General features: G+C 35.2%; 1 protein-coding gene across 1 annotated transcript in view; it reads right to left on the minus strand.

The window, feature by feature from the left end:
• Positions 1–3,861: 3,861 nt before the first annotated feature.
• Positions 3,862–16,320, minus strand: part of LOC113111939 (protein bicaudal C homolog 1-like) — a 61,642-nt gene continuing 49,183 nt past the window's right edge. Inside the window, exons 10-21 of the mRNA XM_026277208.1 lie at positions 15,984–16,188; positions 14,755–14,913; positions 14,216–14,397; positions 13,948–14,089; positions 12,454–12,607; positions 12,199–12,355; positions 10,682–10,721; positions 9,133–9,287; positions 8,772–8,925; positions 7,394–7,551; positions 6,443–6,542; positions 3,862–4,250 (exon numbers count right to left, since the gene is read on the minus strand). Of these exons, the coding sequence (XP_026132993.1) occupies positions 4,120–4,250; positions 6,443–6,542; positions 7,394–7,551; positions 8,772–8,925; positions 9,133–9,287; positions 10,682–10,721; positions 12,199–12,355; positions 12,454–12,607; positions 13,948–14,089; positions 14,216–14,397; positions 14,755–14,913; positions 15,984–16,188 (1,737 nt within the window). The 3' untranslated portion in view covers positions 3,862–4,119. The remainder of the gene's footprint in view (positions 4,251–6,442; positions 6,543–7,393; positions 7,552–8,771; positions 8,926–9,132; positions 9,288–10,681; positions 10,722–12,198; positions 12,356–12,453; positions 12,608–13,947; positions 14,090–14,215; positions 14,398–14,754; positions 14,914–15,983; positions 16,189–16,320) is intronic.

Consider the following 16,320-nt stretch of genomic DNA (forward strand, 5'->3'; position numbering starts at 1 on the left):
AATACTCAAAAATGTGCTGGCCATGTGAAGGCCATGTCAGAATATTAAGACGTCATTTGTCCCTTATTTTTCCCTCTTAGGGAGAGAACAAAACAATTCTACATACTAATTACAATTGGTCTCTCACTAAAGTGGCATTTGATGCATACAAAAGGCACTAATCTAAGATATACAGTATCAAGCAATTTACTGAAAACAAAGTCTATAAAACTCCAACCAATAAAAGCGTACAGTATAGTGCTTAAACAGAAACATTTAAACCTAAAATGGCAAAGTGATTCTTTGCATAGTCTGTTGCAGTTTATTATCACTATCAATATTTTTAGGCAACACCAAGAGCTATCGTTTCACTCATTTGCCATCTCAGTCTGATTAAAAAACAAACATTACAAACCATTACACAAATTGATTGATTATCAAATTATCAAAGCAAACTGCTAAAAAGTCTATAAACACTCATAATAAGACAATACACACAACGGAAACTCTATCACGTGAGGTACAATTTCAACGTACTCAAGAGCTAAATGAAAATACTTAATATATACCGTACATGTAAAGATAAAGCAATGCACTGCAAGGTTACTTGTAAGTGGTACTTCCTAGTAAAACATTTGTACCTTTGAGAGATCGATAGTCTTTGATTACTTTGGAAGAGTTGTCAGTGCAAGGCAAAAGGCACTTGGTGGTTTCAATCCTTCGGAGTACATCTGGCAACATTCACAGCTTTAGATATAGACAGAATCGAAAAACTTGCTTTGGGAATATCGGAAAAATATGATGAGCGTTTGATTGATGAGAGAAGATGAAGAAGAGAGAAGCAAACGAAGCACTTTAGAGGGCGTAGGAAGACTAGAGCTGAAGAAAGCAGCACAGACTTTGGTCGCGTGCAGGAGAAAAGCCATGGATTAAGCCGTGAACGGGTCTGAAAGGAATTCCAAGGCTTCACAAAAAGCTTGGTTTGGGGAGTGAGGCCTGTGAAGATTTGCGGTCTGTGGCGTTCAGGAAGGTGGTTGAAAGAGAGCAATTCTGTCAGTGGCTAAACTGAGATGCTATTGAGAAAGCTGCTACTGACAGGCTGACATTAAACTCTAAAACTAACAGTTAAATCAATAGGTTATCCAAAAATTATAATTCTGCATAACTTTCCTTCTACTGTGAAAAACAATATTTTGTCCATACTTTGAAAGTCAGTAGAGTCAAATGTTGTTTTAAATCCTAAAAAGTGCAAGAGAATTAAGAATTAAAGGATTACTCCACCCCAAATTGATTTTTTTTTTCATTAATCACTTACCATGTCATTCCAAACCTGTTAAAGCTTTGTTTGTCTTCAGAACACAATTTAAGATATTCTGGATGAAAACCGAGAGGCTTGTGTCCGTCCTTTTGACTGCCAAATAAATTATATTGTCAAGGTCCAAAAAATTATGAAAGACATATTCTGACGATGTCTTTCATAATTTCCTGCACCTTTTTTTTCTGACAGTATAATTTACTTGGCAGTTAATGGGACAGTCACAAGCCTCCCGGATTTCATCCAAAATATAATTGTGTTCCGAAGACGAACTAAGCTTTTACAGGTGTGGAACGACATGGGGGTAAGTGATTAATGACAAAATCATGGAGCGTTTTACCCCCACACACAATATTCGTATCATATGTTAGATCTCCTCATTCTGAACAACTTTTCCTCAAGAACCACAACTGTCAGTCAAATTGTTCATTAATTATTCAAGATTATTTTAAAAACCTACTTTTACAAACTTGTCCTAGGTTTTTACTCAATCTCAACAAAACCACTGCAGTAAAATTCTCTGGACTCTTTAGGGACAATAATTATCAAAAAGGTTTAAAATGTTAACTATAACAGGGTCATTACAATATGGACGTGGCCAAATATACCTAGAAGCCTACAATTCCTGAACAAAAACTCTGAACTTTCTGAAATTAGGTGAGCCCATGCAGCATATAATACTAAATAGTAGGGGTGTAACGGTACGTGTATTCGTACCGGACCGTTTCGGTACAGGGCTTTCGGTACGGTGCACATGTGTACCGAATGACCGAATGCAATATTTTGTACGCGGAACGTAGGCACGTTTTCCTGTTTCCAAACGAAAATATTAAGTTGCGGAAGTCTCCACGTTCAGCGCAAATCCCGCCCTGCAGCTGATTCTGAGGCCGGTGACGCACTGGCTGCGTGGCGTGAGTGACGAGCGTGGCGTTTCTGCTGTACTACAACAATATCTATACTTCATGTTGAGCATAAATATAAAGCCTAGGCAAGATAGACTATGTTTGACAGGTGCAATATGCCAGTTTGTCACCGGCCTAAGGTTTGAAAAGGCATCACGAGAGTGTGAACATCACTACATCTAGGAAAAAAAACAACCATAATTCAAACGCAGCTCCCGTCGGCATTTAAACAGACCTTTGCTCTTAATTCCGATCGGTCCAACGCAATAATGAAATCTGAGCAGGTCTAAAAACTGAAACTGTTGATGCTGGAAAAGTGATATATATTTTTTAAATATGGCATACAACAGGCATACAAGCTGGGATTGGTAATGCTGCACTGTAATTATTTATTTATATTTTTCATTATATTTTATTTTATTATATGATATTGTTTTGAGACTGAGAGTATTTTATTTAGTGGAGAACTTTGCAGCAGTATTTTATTTCTTATTCTTTTTTATTTTTTTAAATAATTATATATATTTTATTAAAAAGTATTTTTTTTAAAGTGTAAACAAATTGTAAAAAAAAAAAAGTTTATAGTAATAAACAACCTGCAGTTTAATGTTTACATTTCTTTCCCTTACTGTACCGAAAATGAGCCGAACAGTGACTTTAAAACCGAAGTACGTACCGAACCGTGATTTTTGCGTAGCGTTACACCCCTACTAAAGAGGCATGCAAACTTTTATGGATATTGGACTACAATACAATGCTATAACAGCCATAAATCACATTTCTATGGTAACTGACCTGGAATTACCAGAAATGCTCTTTTAAATAATTGATTTAGATGGTTACTAAATAATAATACATATAATTATTTTATATGTGTTCAAATTCTTTAAAGTGATTAAACCCCAGTAAATGATGATTTCAGCTGTATTTTCAACTCATTAAAAAAAAACAACAACAACAACAAAAAAAACAGTAGAAATTACCTGTTAATAAATCTGTACAAAAAAAATGGTTCCTAGCTTTTAACACTTTAAAATAAGTTTTCTTTTTCTTTTTTTTTCTTTTTTTACATTTTCTTCTACATAATCCTTCTGGGAAAAATAATTAATGGCAAAAATACTTCTGGAACCAGTTAATGCACTCAATTGACTTTCACTGTATGGACAAAAACAGTTGAAACATTCTTTGAAGTATCTTCTTTTGAGTTCCATAGAAGAACTAAAGTCATACACTAAAAGTATTTAGATTTTTCATTTTCCCTTTAAAAGTAAACTATTTATAGGTTTAGTAATACTATATATACAATGTACTGTGGAATTCAGTCAGGGTAGACCATTTTAATTTGACATGAATGAAAACAAGCATGTGAGGCATGGACATACACTCCATCTCATTTCTGTCAAATGCAATATGCTGTCTACTCTGACTAAGATCCAGAAGTAATAACAACAGGCTGGTGATTTCACTGTAATTAAGCCATGGGATGAGATAAGCTTCCCTTATGGATAATTGGTGCGGAACACTTTGGCTTGATATCCATTTAAGTGCTTTAAATAAAATCCAGGCGCATCTAGTCAGGCGAATCTGTCCATGGACAAAATATTTCGCATTTTTTAAAGTGCAAAGAATTAGTGTGTCGAAGCCTAAGACAAGCATATAAATAAAATCTGCCTGCTCCATATACAAGCACAGTGCAGGAGCTCCAATGATCCTTCATTGTAACATGAGTACCATATTGCGTAATGTACCATACTGCATATAATATTCGACAGTTCTTTGACCCTTAGCCTCTGATCCATAGACTTTGTTTATTTGGCACAGTTTCAGAAGGTCCGGGTTTTGGTCCAGTACTGGATATCAGGTTGGAGTTGGGAATGGGAATTTGTGCAGTTTCAGGCTGTCCATTGGCGCACTGGCATGGGATCACCAGCGCCCGCTCACACTGACAATGTCTGTGTGGAACTGACGTGGCAGTCGACCGCTGGCACCCCCTTCCAGGAATGAGGAGCGGATGTTGGGCGGCTCAAAGAGCTTCCTTCGGTTCTTGTTCAGCTCTGTCAAAACAAAAAGAGGACTTAAATATTCATAGTTTATACTGCATACATGCATGTTAATATCACAGAAAACTGGAGTAGTGACAGATCTTTTAGCCATATTGCAAATAACAAGGTTTTAAAAATACAAAAAAAATATTCTACCAAATATTTAATATTGATTTGGAAACCTGAAAACAAGATAGCATTTTTGTCATGTTAGCAGTTCAGTCTTCCCGAAATCAGTGGATATTTTGAAGCTCAAGTTATTTTCATGTTCTACAACATGAAATACATTAGTAGCTATACATACAGATTTACACACAAATATTCTGCAAAACAGCAATAAATATTAAAATAAATATCTTATTTTTCTAAATACTTTTCAGCAAAGAATGAATAATACATTTCCAAACAACATTTTTCTTTTGGTTTGTTTGGATTTAGCTTCTGGCATTCTCCTGCAGTGTGCTTTAAAAATTGTTTACAACCTTAAAATGCTGCCAGTGTTGACAGCCCACTAGTTATTTATTTATTTATTTTTGACAGCTCGGTCTTTGCATTATGATTTCTAGATGGCAGATCTCATTTATGTAAGTGGGCTTGACAGTGCCAACGTTCCATTTTCCTGCTGTAGAGGACAAAAGGCAGGACATTTCTCTCACCGGGACCAAGCTTGCATCAGCCCATATTACAGTAAATTGTGTCCGAGGTCAGTCAGAGAAATAAACACAGGCCTGCAGTCATTTCCTGTCTTCCTCGTACCTCTACACTTTAGTATCCCATCTGCACCACAATTTAATTTTTAACGGCTCAATCTCAGGCATTGTGTTTTATTCTCAAGCCACAGGGCTGATAAAACAGGAACAATGCTTTTGTTTTAGTAAATATCCTTGCCAGATTTCAGGAAGTCATTGTGGTTATTGAGCAGTGGGTGGTCAAAATATATCGCAGATGTTCGAAATGGCCAAGCTTGTCACTTCCACTTGCTGTCATGCTTGGATGTGGACAGGCAGTCAACCATTGCTGGTTACGTAAGTGGAAAGCCAAATCCAATTTCATCTCTGACACCTCAATAAATCATAATCATAATCCCAAAACCCTGCAGCTGTCCAAATTACTCAAGGCTATTAAAAAGGAAAATCTTGCATGGCATGTTGTGTCCATCTGCCATCATGGTTATTGTTGTGTTGATTGGTATTAAGTTGATACTAAACTTTCTTAAGAAATGTATCAAGACCGGTCTTTCTGCAGTAAATATTGAATAACAAGCGGCTGTTTTCCAATAATCACATATGTATTTGAGTGCTCACGGTAATGCAGCTGTGTGCATGAACAGTCAAATGAACTTCTTGGTATTACTGCAAACAGTATAGTATGGTGAATATACAAAAACAAAAAAAAACAAAAATCTGATCTGTGTATTACAATCAACCCAACAGACTTGCTGCCTGTCTATTATTGCCATTAATATTAATAAAAAAAAAACAATTTCAATAAAAAAGTGAATACATTGATTGACTTCTTTAATTACTGACTTTATTTGAAAAATAAATAAATAAAGATATACCTAAAAATACAGTACATGCTGTATTGTTATTTGTTAACTTGAGGGCATAATAATGTCGCAATGATGAAGACCTGCAGGTGCAATTGCAGAAATAAGTGTAAATACTTCTGATGCTCGCATAAAAATATTGATCCAGATAGTTTTACTTATTAATTTTCTTATGAAAATGAATTCAGAAAATAAACATAGTGAGAAAAACAGATGATATCAACAGAAGCATCACTATATTCATATAACATACTGTACTATATTGAAGTCACTAATAAATGTGACATTTATTATAATGGGTTTATATGAACATTGTTTTAAGTTCACTTAAAAGTTTTTAACATTCTGTAACAGTTAAGGTCTATTAAATGATGGCACAAATCTTACTATAATTTAATGGCTATATTGTCTCTCTATTTACCCCCCCAAAATTGAATAAAATCTATTTAGAGGCGTCAGTAAGAGTTTTGAAACTGGCGATATTGGACAATTTATAATTCATGGTAATAGACAGCAATAAATGGATATTTTTTTAATCGATTGACTGCACTCACTGATTGATTGCAATGGAATCGAGAAAGGTATAAAGAATGGTGAAATGTTGCTGGTAATGCTACTGTGCCAGCCCCAGTTGTGTGTTCGGAAGGGAACTGACCTGAAATGGCCAGCAGCATTTTCCTGCGGGCTCCAAATGTAGTGATGCCGAGCTCTTTCAGGTCCTGATCGGTCAGCGTGAGGAACGTCTGAAGGTCAATCTGAGAAACAGACACAAACTGTACTTTTAGCTTGGACTTTCAGAAAAAAATGAGATGTGGTGAGAAAGAGGGAGAATGGTAGAACAGTGCAAAATCAAACCTGTGTCTAAGTGCATGTGCACTGACCACTGCACCACAGCGCTCTTTCTAACTTTCGGATGATATGTTTATAAGATAAAAGCCAGAACCAAATTCTGGACTCCTCAATGTTAACTCTGGCATCTTGAAATAAAGGACTTGGCATAATGTGTGAATTGCAGATCTTTTTGGCTATTCTGAGGGTTTCAGTTCTGTGCTGGAAGTTGCGTCATTGTAACCTCGGGCCAGTTTGACAGCATACATGCAAGCCAGATAGAGCGGTCACACTGACAGTGTTTCTGCTGCGTAACAGAGCTGTGGCTCCACATAATATTAAGTCATCTCTTTGTTACCACATTGAGTATTTATTTTATTAGAAGCCAATAAATTGGAGTTGGTCATTCAGTATTATTACAGACCTGACTGTCATGAAATCCAATGCATATATATATGAAATGGAAAATATACATCCAAATTGTTCACACTCATTATGTGCAGAAATTTTCAAGCTTGACAACTTGTCAAGCCATTCAAAAAATGTTCGCTCCAGTATTTCATGTTGCTTCATAAAAGCCTATTTAGCCAAAGACTGATTTAAAGTGCATTTCCAACATGAGTTCCGTGCACTTTGCGCAGCTAAAACAGACTAAGCGCTAATAGCCCCAAGACATAAAAACAACCTCCCGGTGGCAGAAATCATCTAAAGCTCATTTAAATGTTCTCATCTCAAACAACAACACTGATAGAGAAGATATCGGCAGCTCCGTCTGTACCTCCTGCTGTTGGAAGACGTCTGTATATTTGCCGAGGCCAAGTTTACTGAAGAGCTCAGGCAGATCTGATCCTTTGAACGATGTGTTGAGATTACAGCCGTTAGTTCCCGTCACTGACGAGATGCAGTCCATGTAGTTGCTGCTGCTTAGGTAGTGTTCTAATCCAAAATACATCAAATCATGGTTAAGTGTCTCCCTGGTTATCAATCAGCACTTTAAGGCTTTGCAGATATGTTGTTTTGGCCAAACTGCATTCATAGTCTTGTGAAAAACAAAGTGATATACACTTGTAATATACATGACATAAAAAAAAAAAATATTATATTTATATATATATATAAATTTTTTTAATTTTTTTTATGTCATGTACATTACAAGTGTATATCACTTTGTTTTATATATATATAAACTGCTCTTGCTGATAATACATATATAGATGAAATAAAAACACCAAGCACTAAAGAGAGCAGAACACACATAAACTTTTAAAAAGAGCACTTTTATATTCATGTCAAATTAAAAGTTTACTTTTTAGGTACATTCTAAAATCACAGTTTGTCGTAATTTTTTTATGCTTTAAACAAGTACTTTTTTTTTTTTTTTTTTATGTGTAACATAAAAAGTATATGAAAGCTTGATTTTGACTAATTTAAGTGCACTTTAATTTTGAACTGAAGTGTGTTATATTACATTTAAAGTAGACATATTTTCACATTTATCCAGGATTCAAAAGAACATTAACATTAAATCCTAGTTTACAGTACCATACAGTAAATGCTTGTCAGTAGATTTGTCAATATAACTATATTTCAAAGTCAATAAAAGTAATTATAACATATAATGATGTACTTAAGTCCTAGTTAAGTCAAAAACATTCAACTAACTGCATTTAATAAAAATGTAAACTATAATACATTTTCCTTTACTGTAACTGCAAATGAAATGCAACTAAGTGTCCAAAATCATTACATTCAGTTTGCATATCCTTTAAAGTTTAATATTTTTGTAGTAAGTACACTTTTGTAAGAACATGATAAAATGTGATTTACAGTGTTAAAATGACTGGATGCTAACTGAGGTTATCATTCGAACCTCAAAATATATTGAACTCGGAAGTGTTAGCTAGTTAGATCTCCTTGTGTAGTTTGCTTGAGGAGCAGTATTAGTGCTTGTTAACAGAGTTGCCATGTATCGTCTCAATTCTTTCACTTGTGAAGTTAAATGATCTTTTAAATGACCTTCAATATCACTAGATATTTTGTAATTGAAATATTTAACTATTAGTAATTAAAACGTGTCTTTGAATTCATGTCACAAAAAAACTAAAACAAAAACAAAAAAAATCACAGAGCTCAGTCATTCTGACTGAAGAGCACACCTGTTTTGTTCTGCTTCCTTTTGGGGCTGATGGGAGAGGGGAAGTCACTGTGTCCTGGGAGCCCGCTCCCATTCCTTTCCCTCCAGTTATCCGAGTCACTGCCACTCGCCACCCCCTCTCTACTGTTGGAGCGGGACAGGGCTAGAGGCGACCCCTTATAAAACACAAATCATATCAAGTTTATTCCACTAAAAACCCACAGTGATTCGTCAGTACAAAATAATAATAGAGCTAGTCATCACCAGTGAGAACACAGCAATATATGGTTCTGTACACACTGAATGCACCAAATGAACTACTATCAGTGTACAGCAATTCATAGGAGAGAGGTGCTTAGCCCTTTTGCTTGGTGTGCTTTTACCTCATATGTAGTTGACATGGTAGGTTTATAAGACACATGGTTTGCCCGGCGCAACTCCTTAATGGTTTCTGCAGGCATAGACTTTGAGAAGCCCAGACCGCTCCACGTGTTAGTAGGGGTTCGGACCTCCGTCACCACTGGCTTCTTTAACATGGCTGAATATAGAAACAGAAGATGATGATGTATTAAAAAAATAAATTATAATAATTACATGGCATTATATTTTATTAACTCATTGCATAATTCCACATATAAAAATCTTGTTTGGTCAAGCTGTTTTTTTCATTCAGAGCATCTTTATCTTTATCTCTATTTTTTAATCTGTTATTTTGTATAATTTGTTGTTTACCTATATTTTAGAGAATCATGTATGATTTTTGGTTGAATTTCGTTTCTATTGTTTTTCTATTTTGTTTCTTTTCTTTCACTAGTTTTCTGGCCTAATAACATCTGGCAAAGGCACTACCAATGAAAACTAGCCTTTGGGATAATTTGGGTGCATTTACAGTACTTTCATGAATGTTGATTAATATACACTGTCCCTTTTTTGTAAAAAAAAAACAAAAAAACTAACATTTATTTTATATTTTTATATTAAAATTAAATAATAAAAATAATAATATATACCAATATAATAATATTACTCTATGCACAAAAAATGTATAATTATAATTATAATTATATATATATATATATATATATATATATATATAAATCATGGTGTAAAATTTAGTACTTTACCAGAAATCTGCATAACTATTTATTATATTAATAATTAAAAAAAATTATATTTCTGTTATTTAATTATTCATTTCAATAATATATAATAATTTTTACACATTACAATACTGATTTGATGATTTTTACAATATGGAGAATTTTGTAGGAGGAATGTGAAGTAATATAACACAAAATATTTAAATAGTTCTAAAAGAGTTTAATATACTCACAAAATAAACTTTGTTTCTGGCAATGTTTGGCAAACCGTGACCTGGGTGGTATTCAATAAAGTGAATGTTCCTGGTGTGTGATGTAGGAATCAGGAATTCTAATTAATTGATCAAGAATTTTTTTCTTGCCAGATTCCCTTGCACTGTGCTAAATCGGTTAAAACTCTAAAGTTTTACAATAAAGCGGTGTGTGCCACATTTCCATACAGTTCCAACATAAATAATTAACCAAAATAATAATTGTTTACAGTGTGCGGGCAAGAAGAACAGTGTTAAGAAGTTAACACTGGGTACATTCCTCATTCTCAGGTCCATAGTTTACAGCAAGAACGCTGGACACAGGACATGAGGTGTGGAGAAGCTTTATGAGGTAGAGTGTATTTACCGTAAATGTGAAACAGGGCTTTAATGACACCCGACTCACTGCCAGACATTCAGCCTGTGAGGACACTGTAGTCCTGCTTTGTTCACTGCAGGCACACTAGACTAAACACAACTAGTTTCCAATTCCCCCAGCAGCCTACCAGCAGAATTATTTTTAACAATATAGATGGCTCGGTTTATAGATTTAACTGTGATTTGATTTGTCAAGCACATACCTTTGGTTGCCAGTAACTTCTTTTGCTCGTAGTCGAACGCCTGTAGAGGTGAACAGAGAGAAAGCAAAGAATGTTTAGGCTGTTGGAAAGGATTTAAGAATTATGTCCCTCATTTCTCCTGTCAGTTTGGTTTATAGAACGAGAAAGGCAAACTGTAAACACTGCCTCATTCTGTCAAAACCATTTAACAGACCGTGGCAAACCGAAAAGTACCGACTTTCTGTCATTTCAGAAAACACGGCATTGTATTAAGAGGCAGGGCATGAGATCACAACACAGACCCCGTCAAAAGTTTGGAATAATCAAGATTATTATTATTATTATTATTTTTAAGAAGTCTCTTATCTTTAACAAGGCTGCATTTATTATTTATTATTATTTATTAATATTTTGAAATTATATGATTTGATTAAATTTTAGAATGTAAATTCCTTTAATGTGAAGCTGATTTTTCAGCATCATTACTCCAGCCTTCAGAGTCACATGATTCTTCAGAAATCATTCTAATATGCTGATTGGCTGCTCAAGAAAGATTTCTTATTAAAACAGTAAAAGAAAAACTTAATCACATTTTAACACTACCATTCAAGCGTTTGGGATAAGTAAGACTAGTAATTCACAAGAATGCATTCAATTTATCAAAAGTACAGTAAATATATTTTTAATAATCAAACTGACTGTCAAACGACTAATCGCAATTAATCACATCCAAAATAAAAAAATGTGTTTACATAATATATGTGTGCGTACTGTGTATATTATATATATATAAAGACACATACAGAATGTGTTTTTAAAATATTTAAATTATATATATTTATATTCATATAGTTTATATAATATATAAATATAATTCATATATAAATATAAAAAAAAATTCTCAAATATGTAAATGCATGTGTGTGTATTTATATATAATTAACAAACATACACAGCACACACACATATACTATGCATAGCACTCATTTATAATGTTACAAAAGATGACTATTTCAGATTAATATTATGCTTAGAACTTAATGAACTGGAGAATCCTGAATAAAAAGTATCATTGCTTTCAGCATTGACAAGAATAAGAACCATTATAAATAACAGATAATAATTACTGGCCATTTCTGAATTATTTCTCAGAGATGCAAACAGGTAAGGGGAAAAAAATGTGAGAACCTGGGGCATGCTCCACATAGAATTTAACTTTTTTTTTTTTTTACTGCCTGTCCAAAACTGTAACTGTAACATTTTTTTTTTTTTTTTTTTACAGAAATCAGTATTGAATATATTTGGTCAAAATCCCACATTATAAAAGATGAATTGCTTTACAGGCTATTTAAGACAATATTGGCTGATTAGACCTAAAATGCAAAATATGTTCCCACATCTCAGACCTCAAACACATAAAATTTTACCCTTTTTAGATTGTTTAGTAAAGAGTAAAGGAAATGCTTTACAAAACTTACTAGCAGGTTTTGTAACTAAGGGCAGCACGTTCTCTCTTCTAAAGAGTTTGGGCTCATTACCTGCATGCTGGAGAAGGAGGATTGGGGCGGCAGTCGGATTCTGTCTGAATTCTGCTGAGCGGCCCGTTCGGCTGCTCTTTCACTGCCTGGAGCGCGTTTATCAGCCACCGGACTCTCTGAGGCGCTGGAGTCCGAGTCTGACAACAGACAGTCTGAGCTACATGGATAAAAGAATAGATAAATAAAAGCTGCATCAGTGGCTAACTCTAACACTGACTGTGATTGACTGCTGAGTGATTGTGCATGTGATCATACTGTAGGAGAGAGTTCTTGGTGCCTTGTAGCAGCTCCAGGGCTTGCCTCTTTCCTGACGTCGTCTTACAAGACGCCAACATCTGCTTCAGTTCATTACTGTTCCCCGAGTGAGAGGGGCTTCGAGGCATGCCCACCTCCACAAACGTATCCGATCCTGAAACACGCAGAGACGAAACGTGTTATTCTTTCCACAAGCCCCCATATTGAACGTTTCAGTTGAGAGGTTTGAGATTGTATTCCTGCAGCACTCAGCATCAGGGGATCTAACACGCCATTTACCCTCGCTGCTTTTAAGGAATAACGAGATTGAATTGACTTCGCCTCATCTGAAAGCAAAAACAGACTGACTAAATGGATGTTAGGCCAACTCAAATAGCTTTAACAATGCTGGAGCACGGAAAACCTTGGCCTTGTGTTTCCACAGATGCCCCATTCAGGGAGCAGGAAGGAAAGGTATAATCATTTGGAACGGAGTTTATATTTATCCATAATTAGACTGACCAACGTCCATAAATTCTCGCTTTCAGTCTAGAGAAGGTCGAGGAGTTTGTTTCAAGTGCTAATCAAAAGGTTGACATAATTCAGCGGTGAATGTCACTGGTTGCATCAGGCTCGAACAAAGGAGAGTATAATATATCCTTCAATTAATGTAGCCTTGGAAAGTGGCATGCATGAAATGTTGATTCACATGGCTTACACTGCAGTATAAATAAAGCTGGCATTTACCAGATAAAATTACTCAATTCTGACATACGCCAGGGATCAGTCTTGGTGAATATGCCATCACAGTTGACTGAGTGTAATAGGTAAAAAACAACAACATGCTTTAGACTGTAGAAGTTCAAAAGTTTTGAGTAAGATTTTGAATTTTTAAAGGGTGAATTTATTTGATTACAAATATATTAAAACCAATAATATTGTGAAATATTATTAGTACAGTTTAAAAAAAAAAGGTTTTCTGTTTTACCTCATTTTTTTAATATATACTTGTGATATCAAAGCTGATTTTTTAAAAATGTTTTTGTTGTCACATGATCCTTCAAAAATCATTCTGGTGCTCAAAAACATTTCTTATATCAATATTGAAAACAGCTGATTAATAGATTGTGGATTTTTAAAATAATTCTTTGATGAATATAAATCTCAAAATGATATTTATTTTGTTTATTTCAAATATACATTTTTGTAACATTATGTATGTCTTTACTGTCACTTTTTATCCATTTGATGTGCCTTGCTGAATAAAAGTGTTATTATTATTATTATTTTTTATTTAAAAAAAGGACCCAAAGTCTTGGTAGTATGTATATGTATACCAACCATATACATTAAAAAATAATATTAATATTTTACAATGATCCCACTAGCAAACTTTTATCTATATTACATTATGGATATTTTTACTAAGATAAAAGCTAAATGTCTTTTGCAGTGCAGAGAAATGTAACACGTCTTGTATTGAGTACATAATGAGGAGCTGTGGGTAATGCAGACCTTGGTCTTGGCTGGACTTGCTGGACAGCGGTTCAGAAGGACAGTGGGGACTGGCTTCCTGCACAGAGTCGCCATGAACCGCGGTCAGAACTTTATCTGCCAGAGACGCTGCAGACATTCTGCTGTACATGGTGCTGGGCTGCTACACAACACACATGCACACAATATTCCGGTCAAGGAAAGTCAAAGAAGACTAACTATGAGAGATATACAGGACTGCTTTTTTGCATAACTATATATCATCTCATGATGGTGAAAGAAGTCTCACTTTGCTACTAAGAGGGGACACGGCTTTACTGCAGTCTGATACTATGTTGACTTGGGCGTCTATGGGGGCGAGACCAGGTGGAGGGGATGGAGTGTTCTGGGTGTAGCCTGGCACCCCTGACAGCAAGATGCTAGTTAGAGTGGCCTGGGTGGCTGGGTGGATCATCAAGTGTGAGGAGAAACCTAAGAAAAAAAACAATTATCCAGTTTGCTTTAAAAGATGTATCTTACTATTGTATAATAAAATGACATAATATAATATAATATAATATAATATAATATAATATAATATAATATAATATAATATAATATAATATAATAATGGACTATCTTCTAAATAAAATACAATAAAATCAAATCAAATAGACTGGGTTCTAAATAACAACAATGTGAATGTAAAGTGGACTGAGACCTAAATAATCACTTTCAAGTTCAAGTTTTATTTTATTTCAATATAACTCAAGTGTGAACTAAAGTGTAAACATATGGTACGTAGAATCCATACGGAGTGTGTAAGTCTAGGATGTCTGCCAGTCTTACCTGGAGAGCTGGCAGGACTGGCCAGTGAATTGGGCCAGAGATTGGGGCTGGGTGTTCCAGAGGTGGATGTCTGTAATGGGCTGATGGAGCTGTTGAGAGCATTTAGAAGGGAGTTGGTGGAGGGTCCTGTCATGGAGACTGTCGGAGGTCCCAGCAGACCTACAGGTAATATGAGACAATAAACCAAAAACATAATTTCAACAAAAGACATTTTCTGTACATGTAAAGGAATAGTTCAGAAATTAAATCTGCTGCAAATTTACAGACTCTTAGGCTGTCTAAGATGAATGAGAGTTTTTTTCTTAATGAGAACAATTCAGCATTACATCAATTGCTCAGCAATGGATGCAGCAGTGAATGGGTGCCATCGGAATTAGAGTCTTAACAGCTGATTTGTTTATTAAAAATATGCAGCATTTTAATTACATTTTTCATTTTACTTTACTTTTTTATCAGCTGTTAACACTCTAATTCTGACGGCACCCATTCAATGCACAGGATCCATTGGTGAGCAAATTATGTATTGCTACATTTCTCCAAATCTGTTCAGATGATATAACAAACCCATCTATTGCACATTTAGAATGGCCTGACGGTGGGAAAATATTCAACAAACATTCGTTTTTGAAAGCACTTACTGTGCAAGTAGCACATCTCATTCAGCAGTTCAGCTAATGTAGTGTTCATTTTGACAACACTAATTCTAGCGATTTAGACTTCTGACTGAATTCTTTTAATTTTAGTCATATTTTAGCAGGGAGACAGAAATTCTAACTGATTTATCTCCCCTAACTTTTTCTGCTTCCAAATTCTTCAATATTTAACAGTCTCTTGGGAGTATGTTACATAAATATTCATAAGTCAAGCTGACAATAATGTTCCCTTGCTTTTTGGATTTTTGAATACTGTAAAGCAGTCGAGATCCACTTTAATGCAGAGTTTAGCTCTAACCCTAATCAAACACAACTGAGCATGCTAATCAATGCCAATCAATGTCTTTGGGGTCATTAGAAAATCACAGGCAGGTGACTCTGATCAGGGTTGGAGCTAAACTCTGCAGCATTGGACCTCCAGTGCAGGATGTGAGGAACCCTGCTGTATAGTGTACTCAGTCCACAAAAAAACAGATTCAGGAACTGATTCAGATGTACTTATTAAATTATCCTCAAGCTGATTAGAAGAATAATGTACTTTTATAACCGCCAGAAATAAATGTACTGTTTTCTTACCCAGGCTGGTGAGGCCGAGGCCAGCAGAGGCCAATATGTCAAGGCCAACAGGGCAGCTGAGAGGTGGAGGTGGAGCAGGGGCGGAGGGAGGACTGCTGCTACTGCTGGTGGGGACTGATACCCCACTGCTCTCCAAACCCAACAGATAACGCCTGGCCTCATACATGTTCAGAGCATTCCTCTCAACACTCTTCACTATCACTGACTGACAGCCCAGAGGAAAAGAGATTTAGAGTTTAGAAATCAGCTCCTGTCCACTAGTAGGTGCTATATTTCAGCACCATGCAAAAGTCATACAGTGTTTGTTTGGTGTCATTCAAAAAAACAACAATGGCTT

The sequence above is a fragment of the Carassius auratus genome, chromosome 12, assembly GCF_003368295.1.
Source record: "Carassius auratus strain Wakin chromosome 12, ASM336829v1, whole genome shotgun sequence".
In the NCBI taxonomy this organism is placed as follows: domain Eukaryota; kingdom Metazoa; phylum Chordata; class Actinopteri; order Cypriniformes; family Cyprinidae; genus Carassius; species Carassius auratus.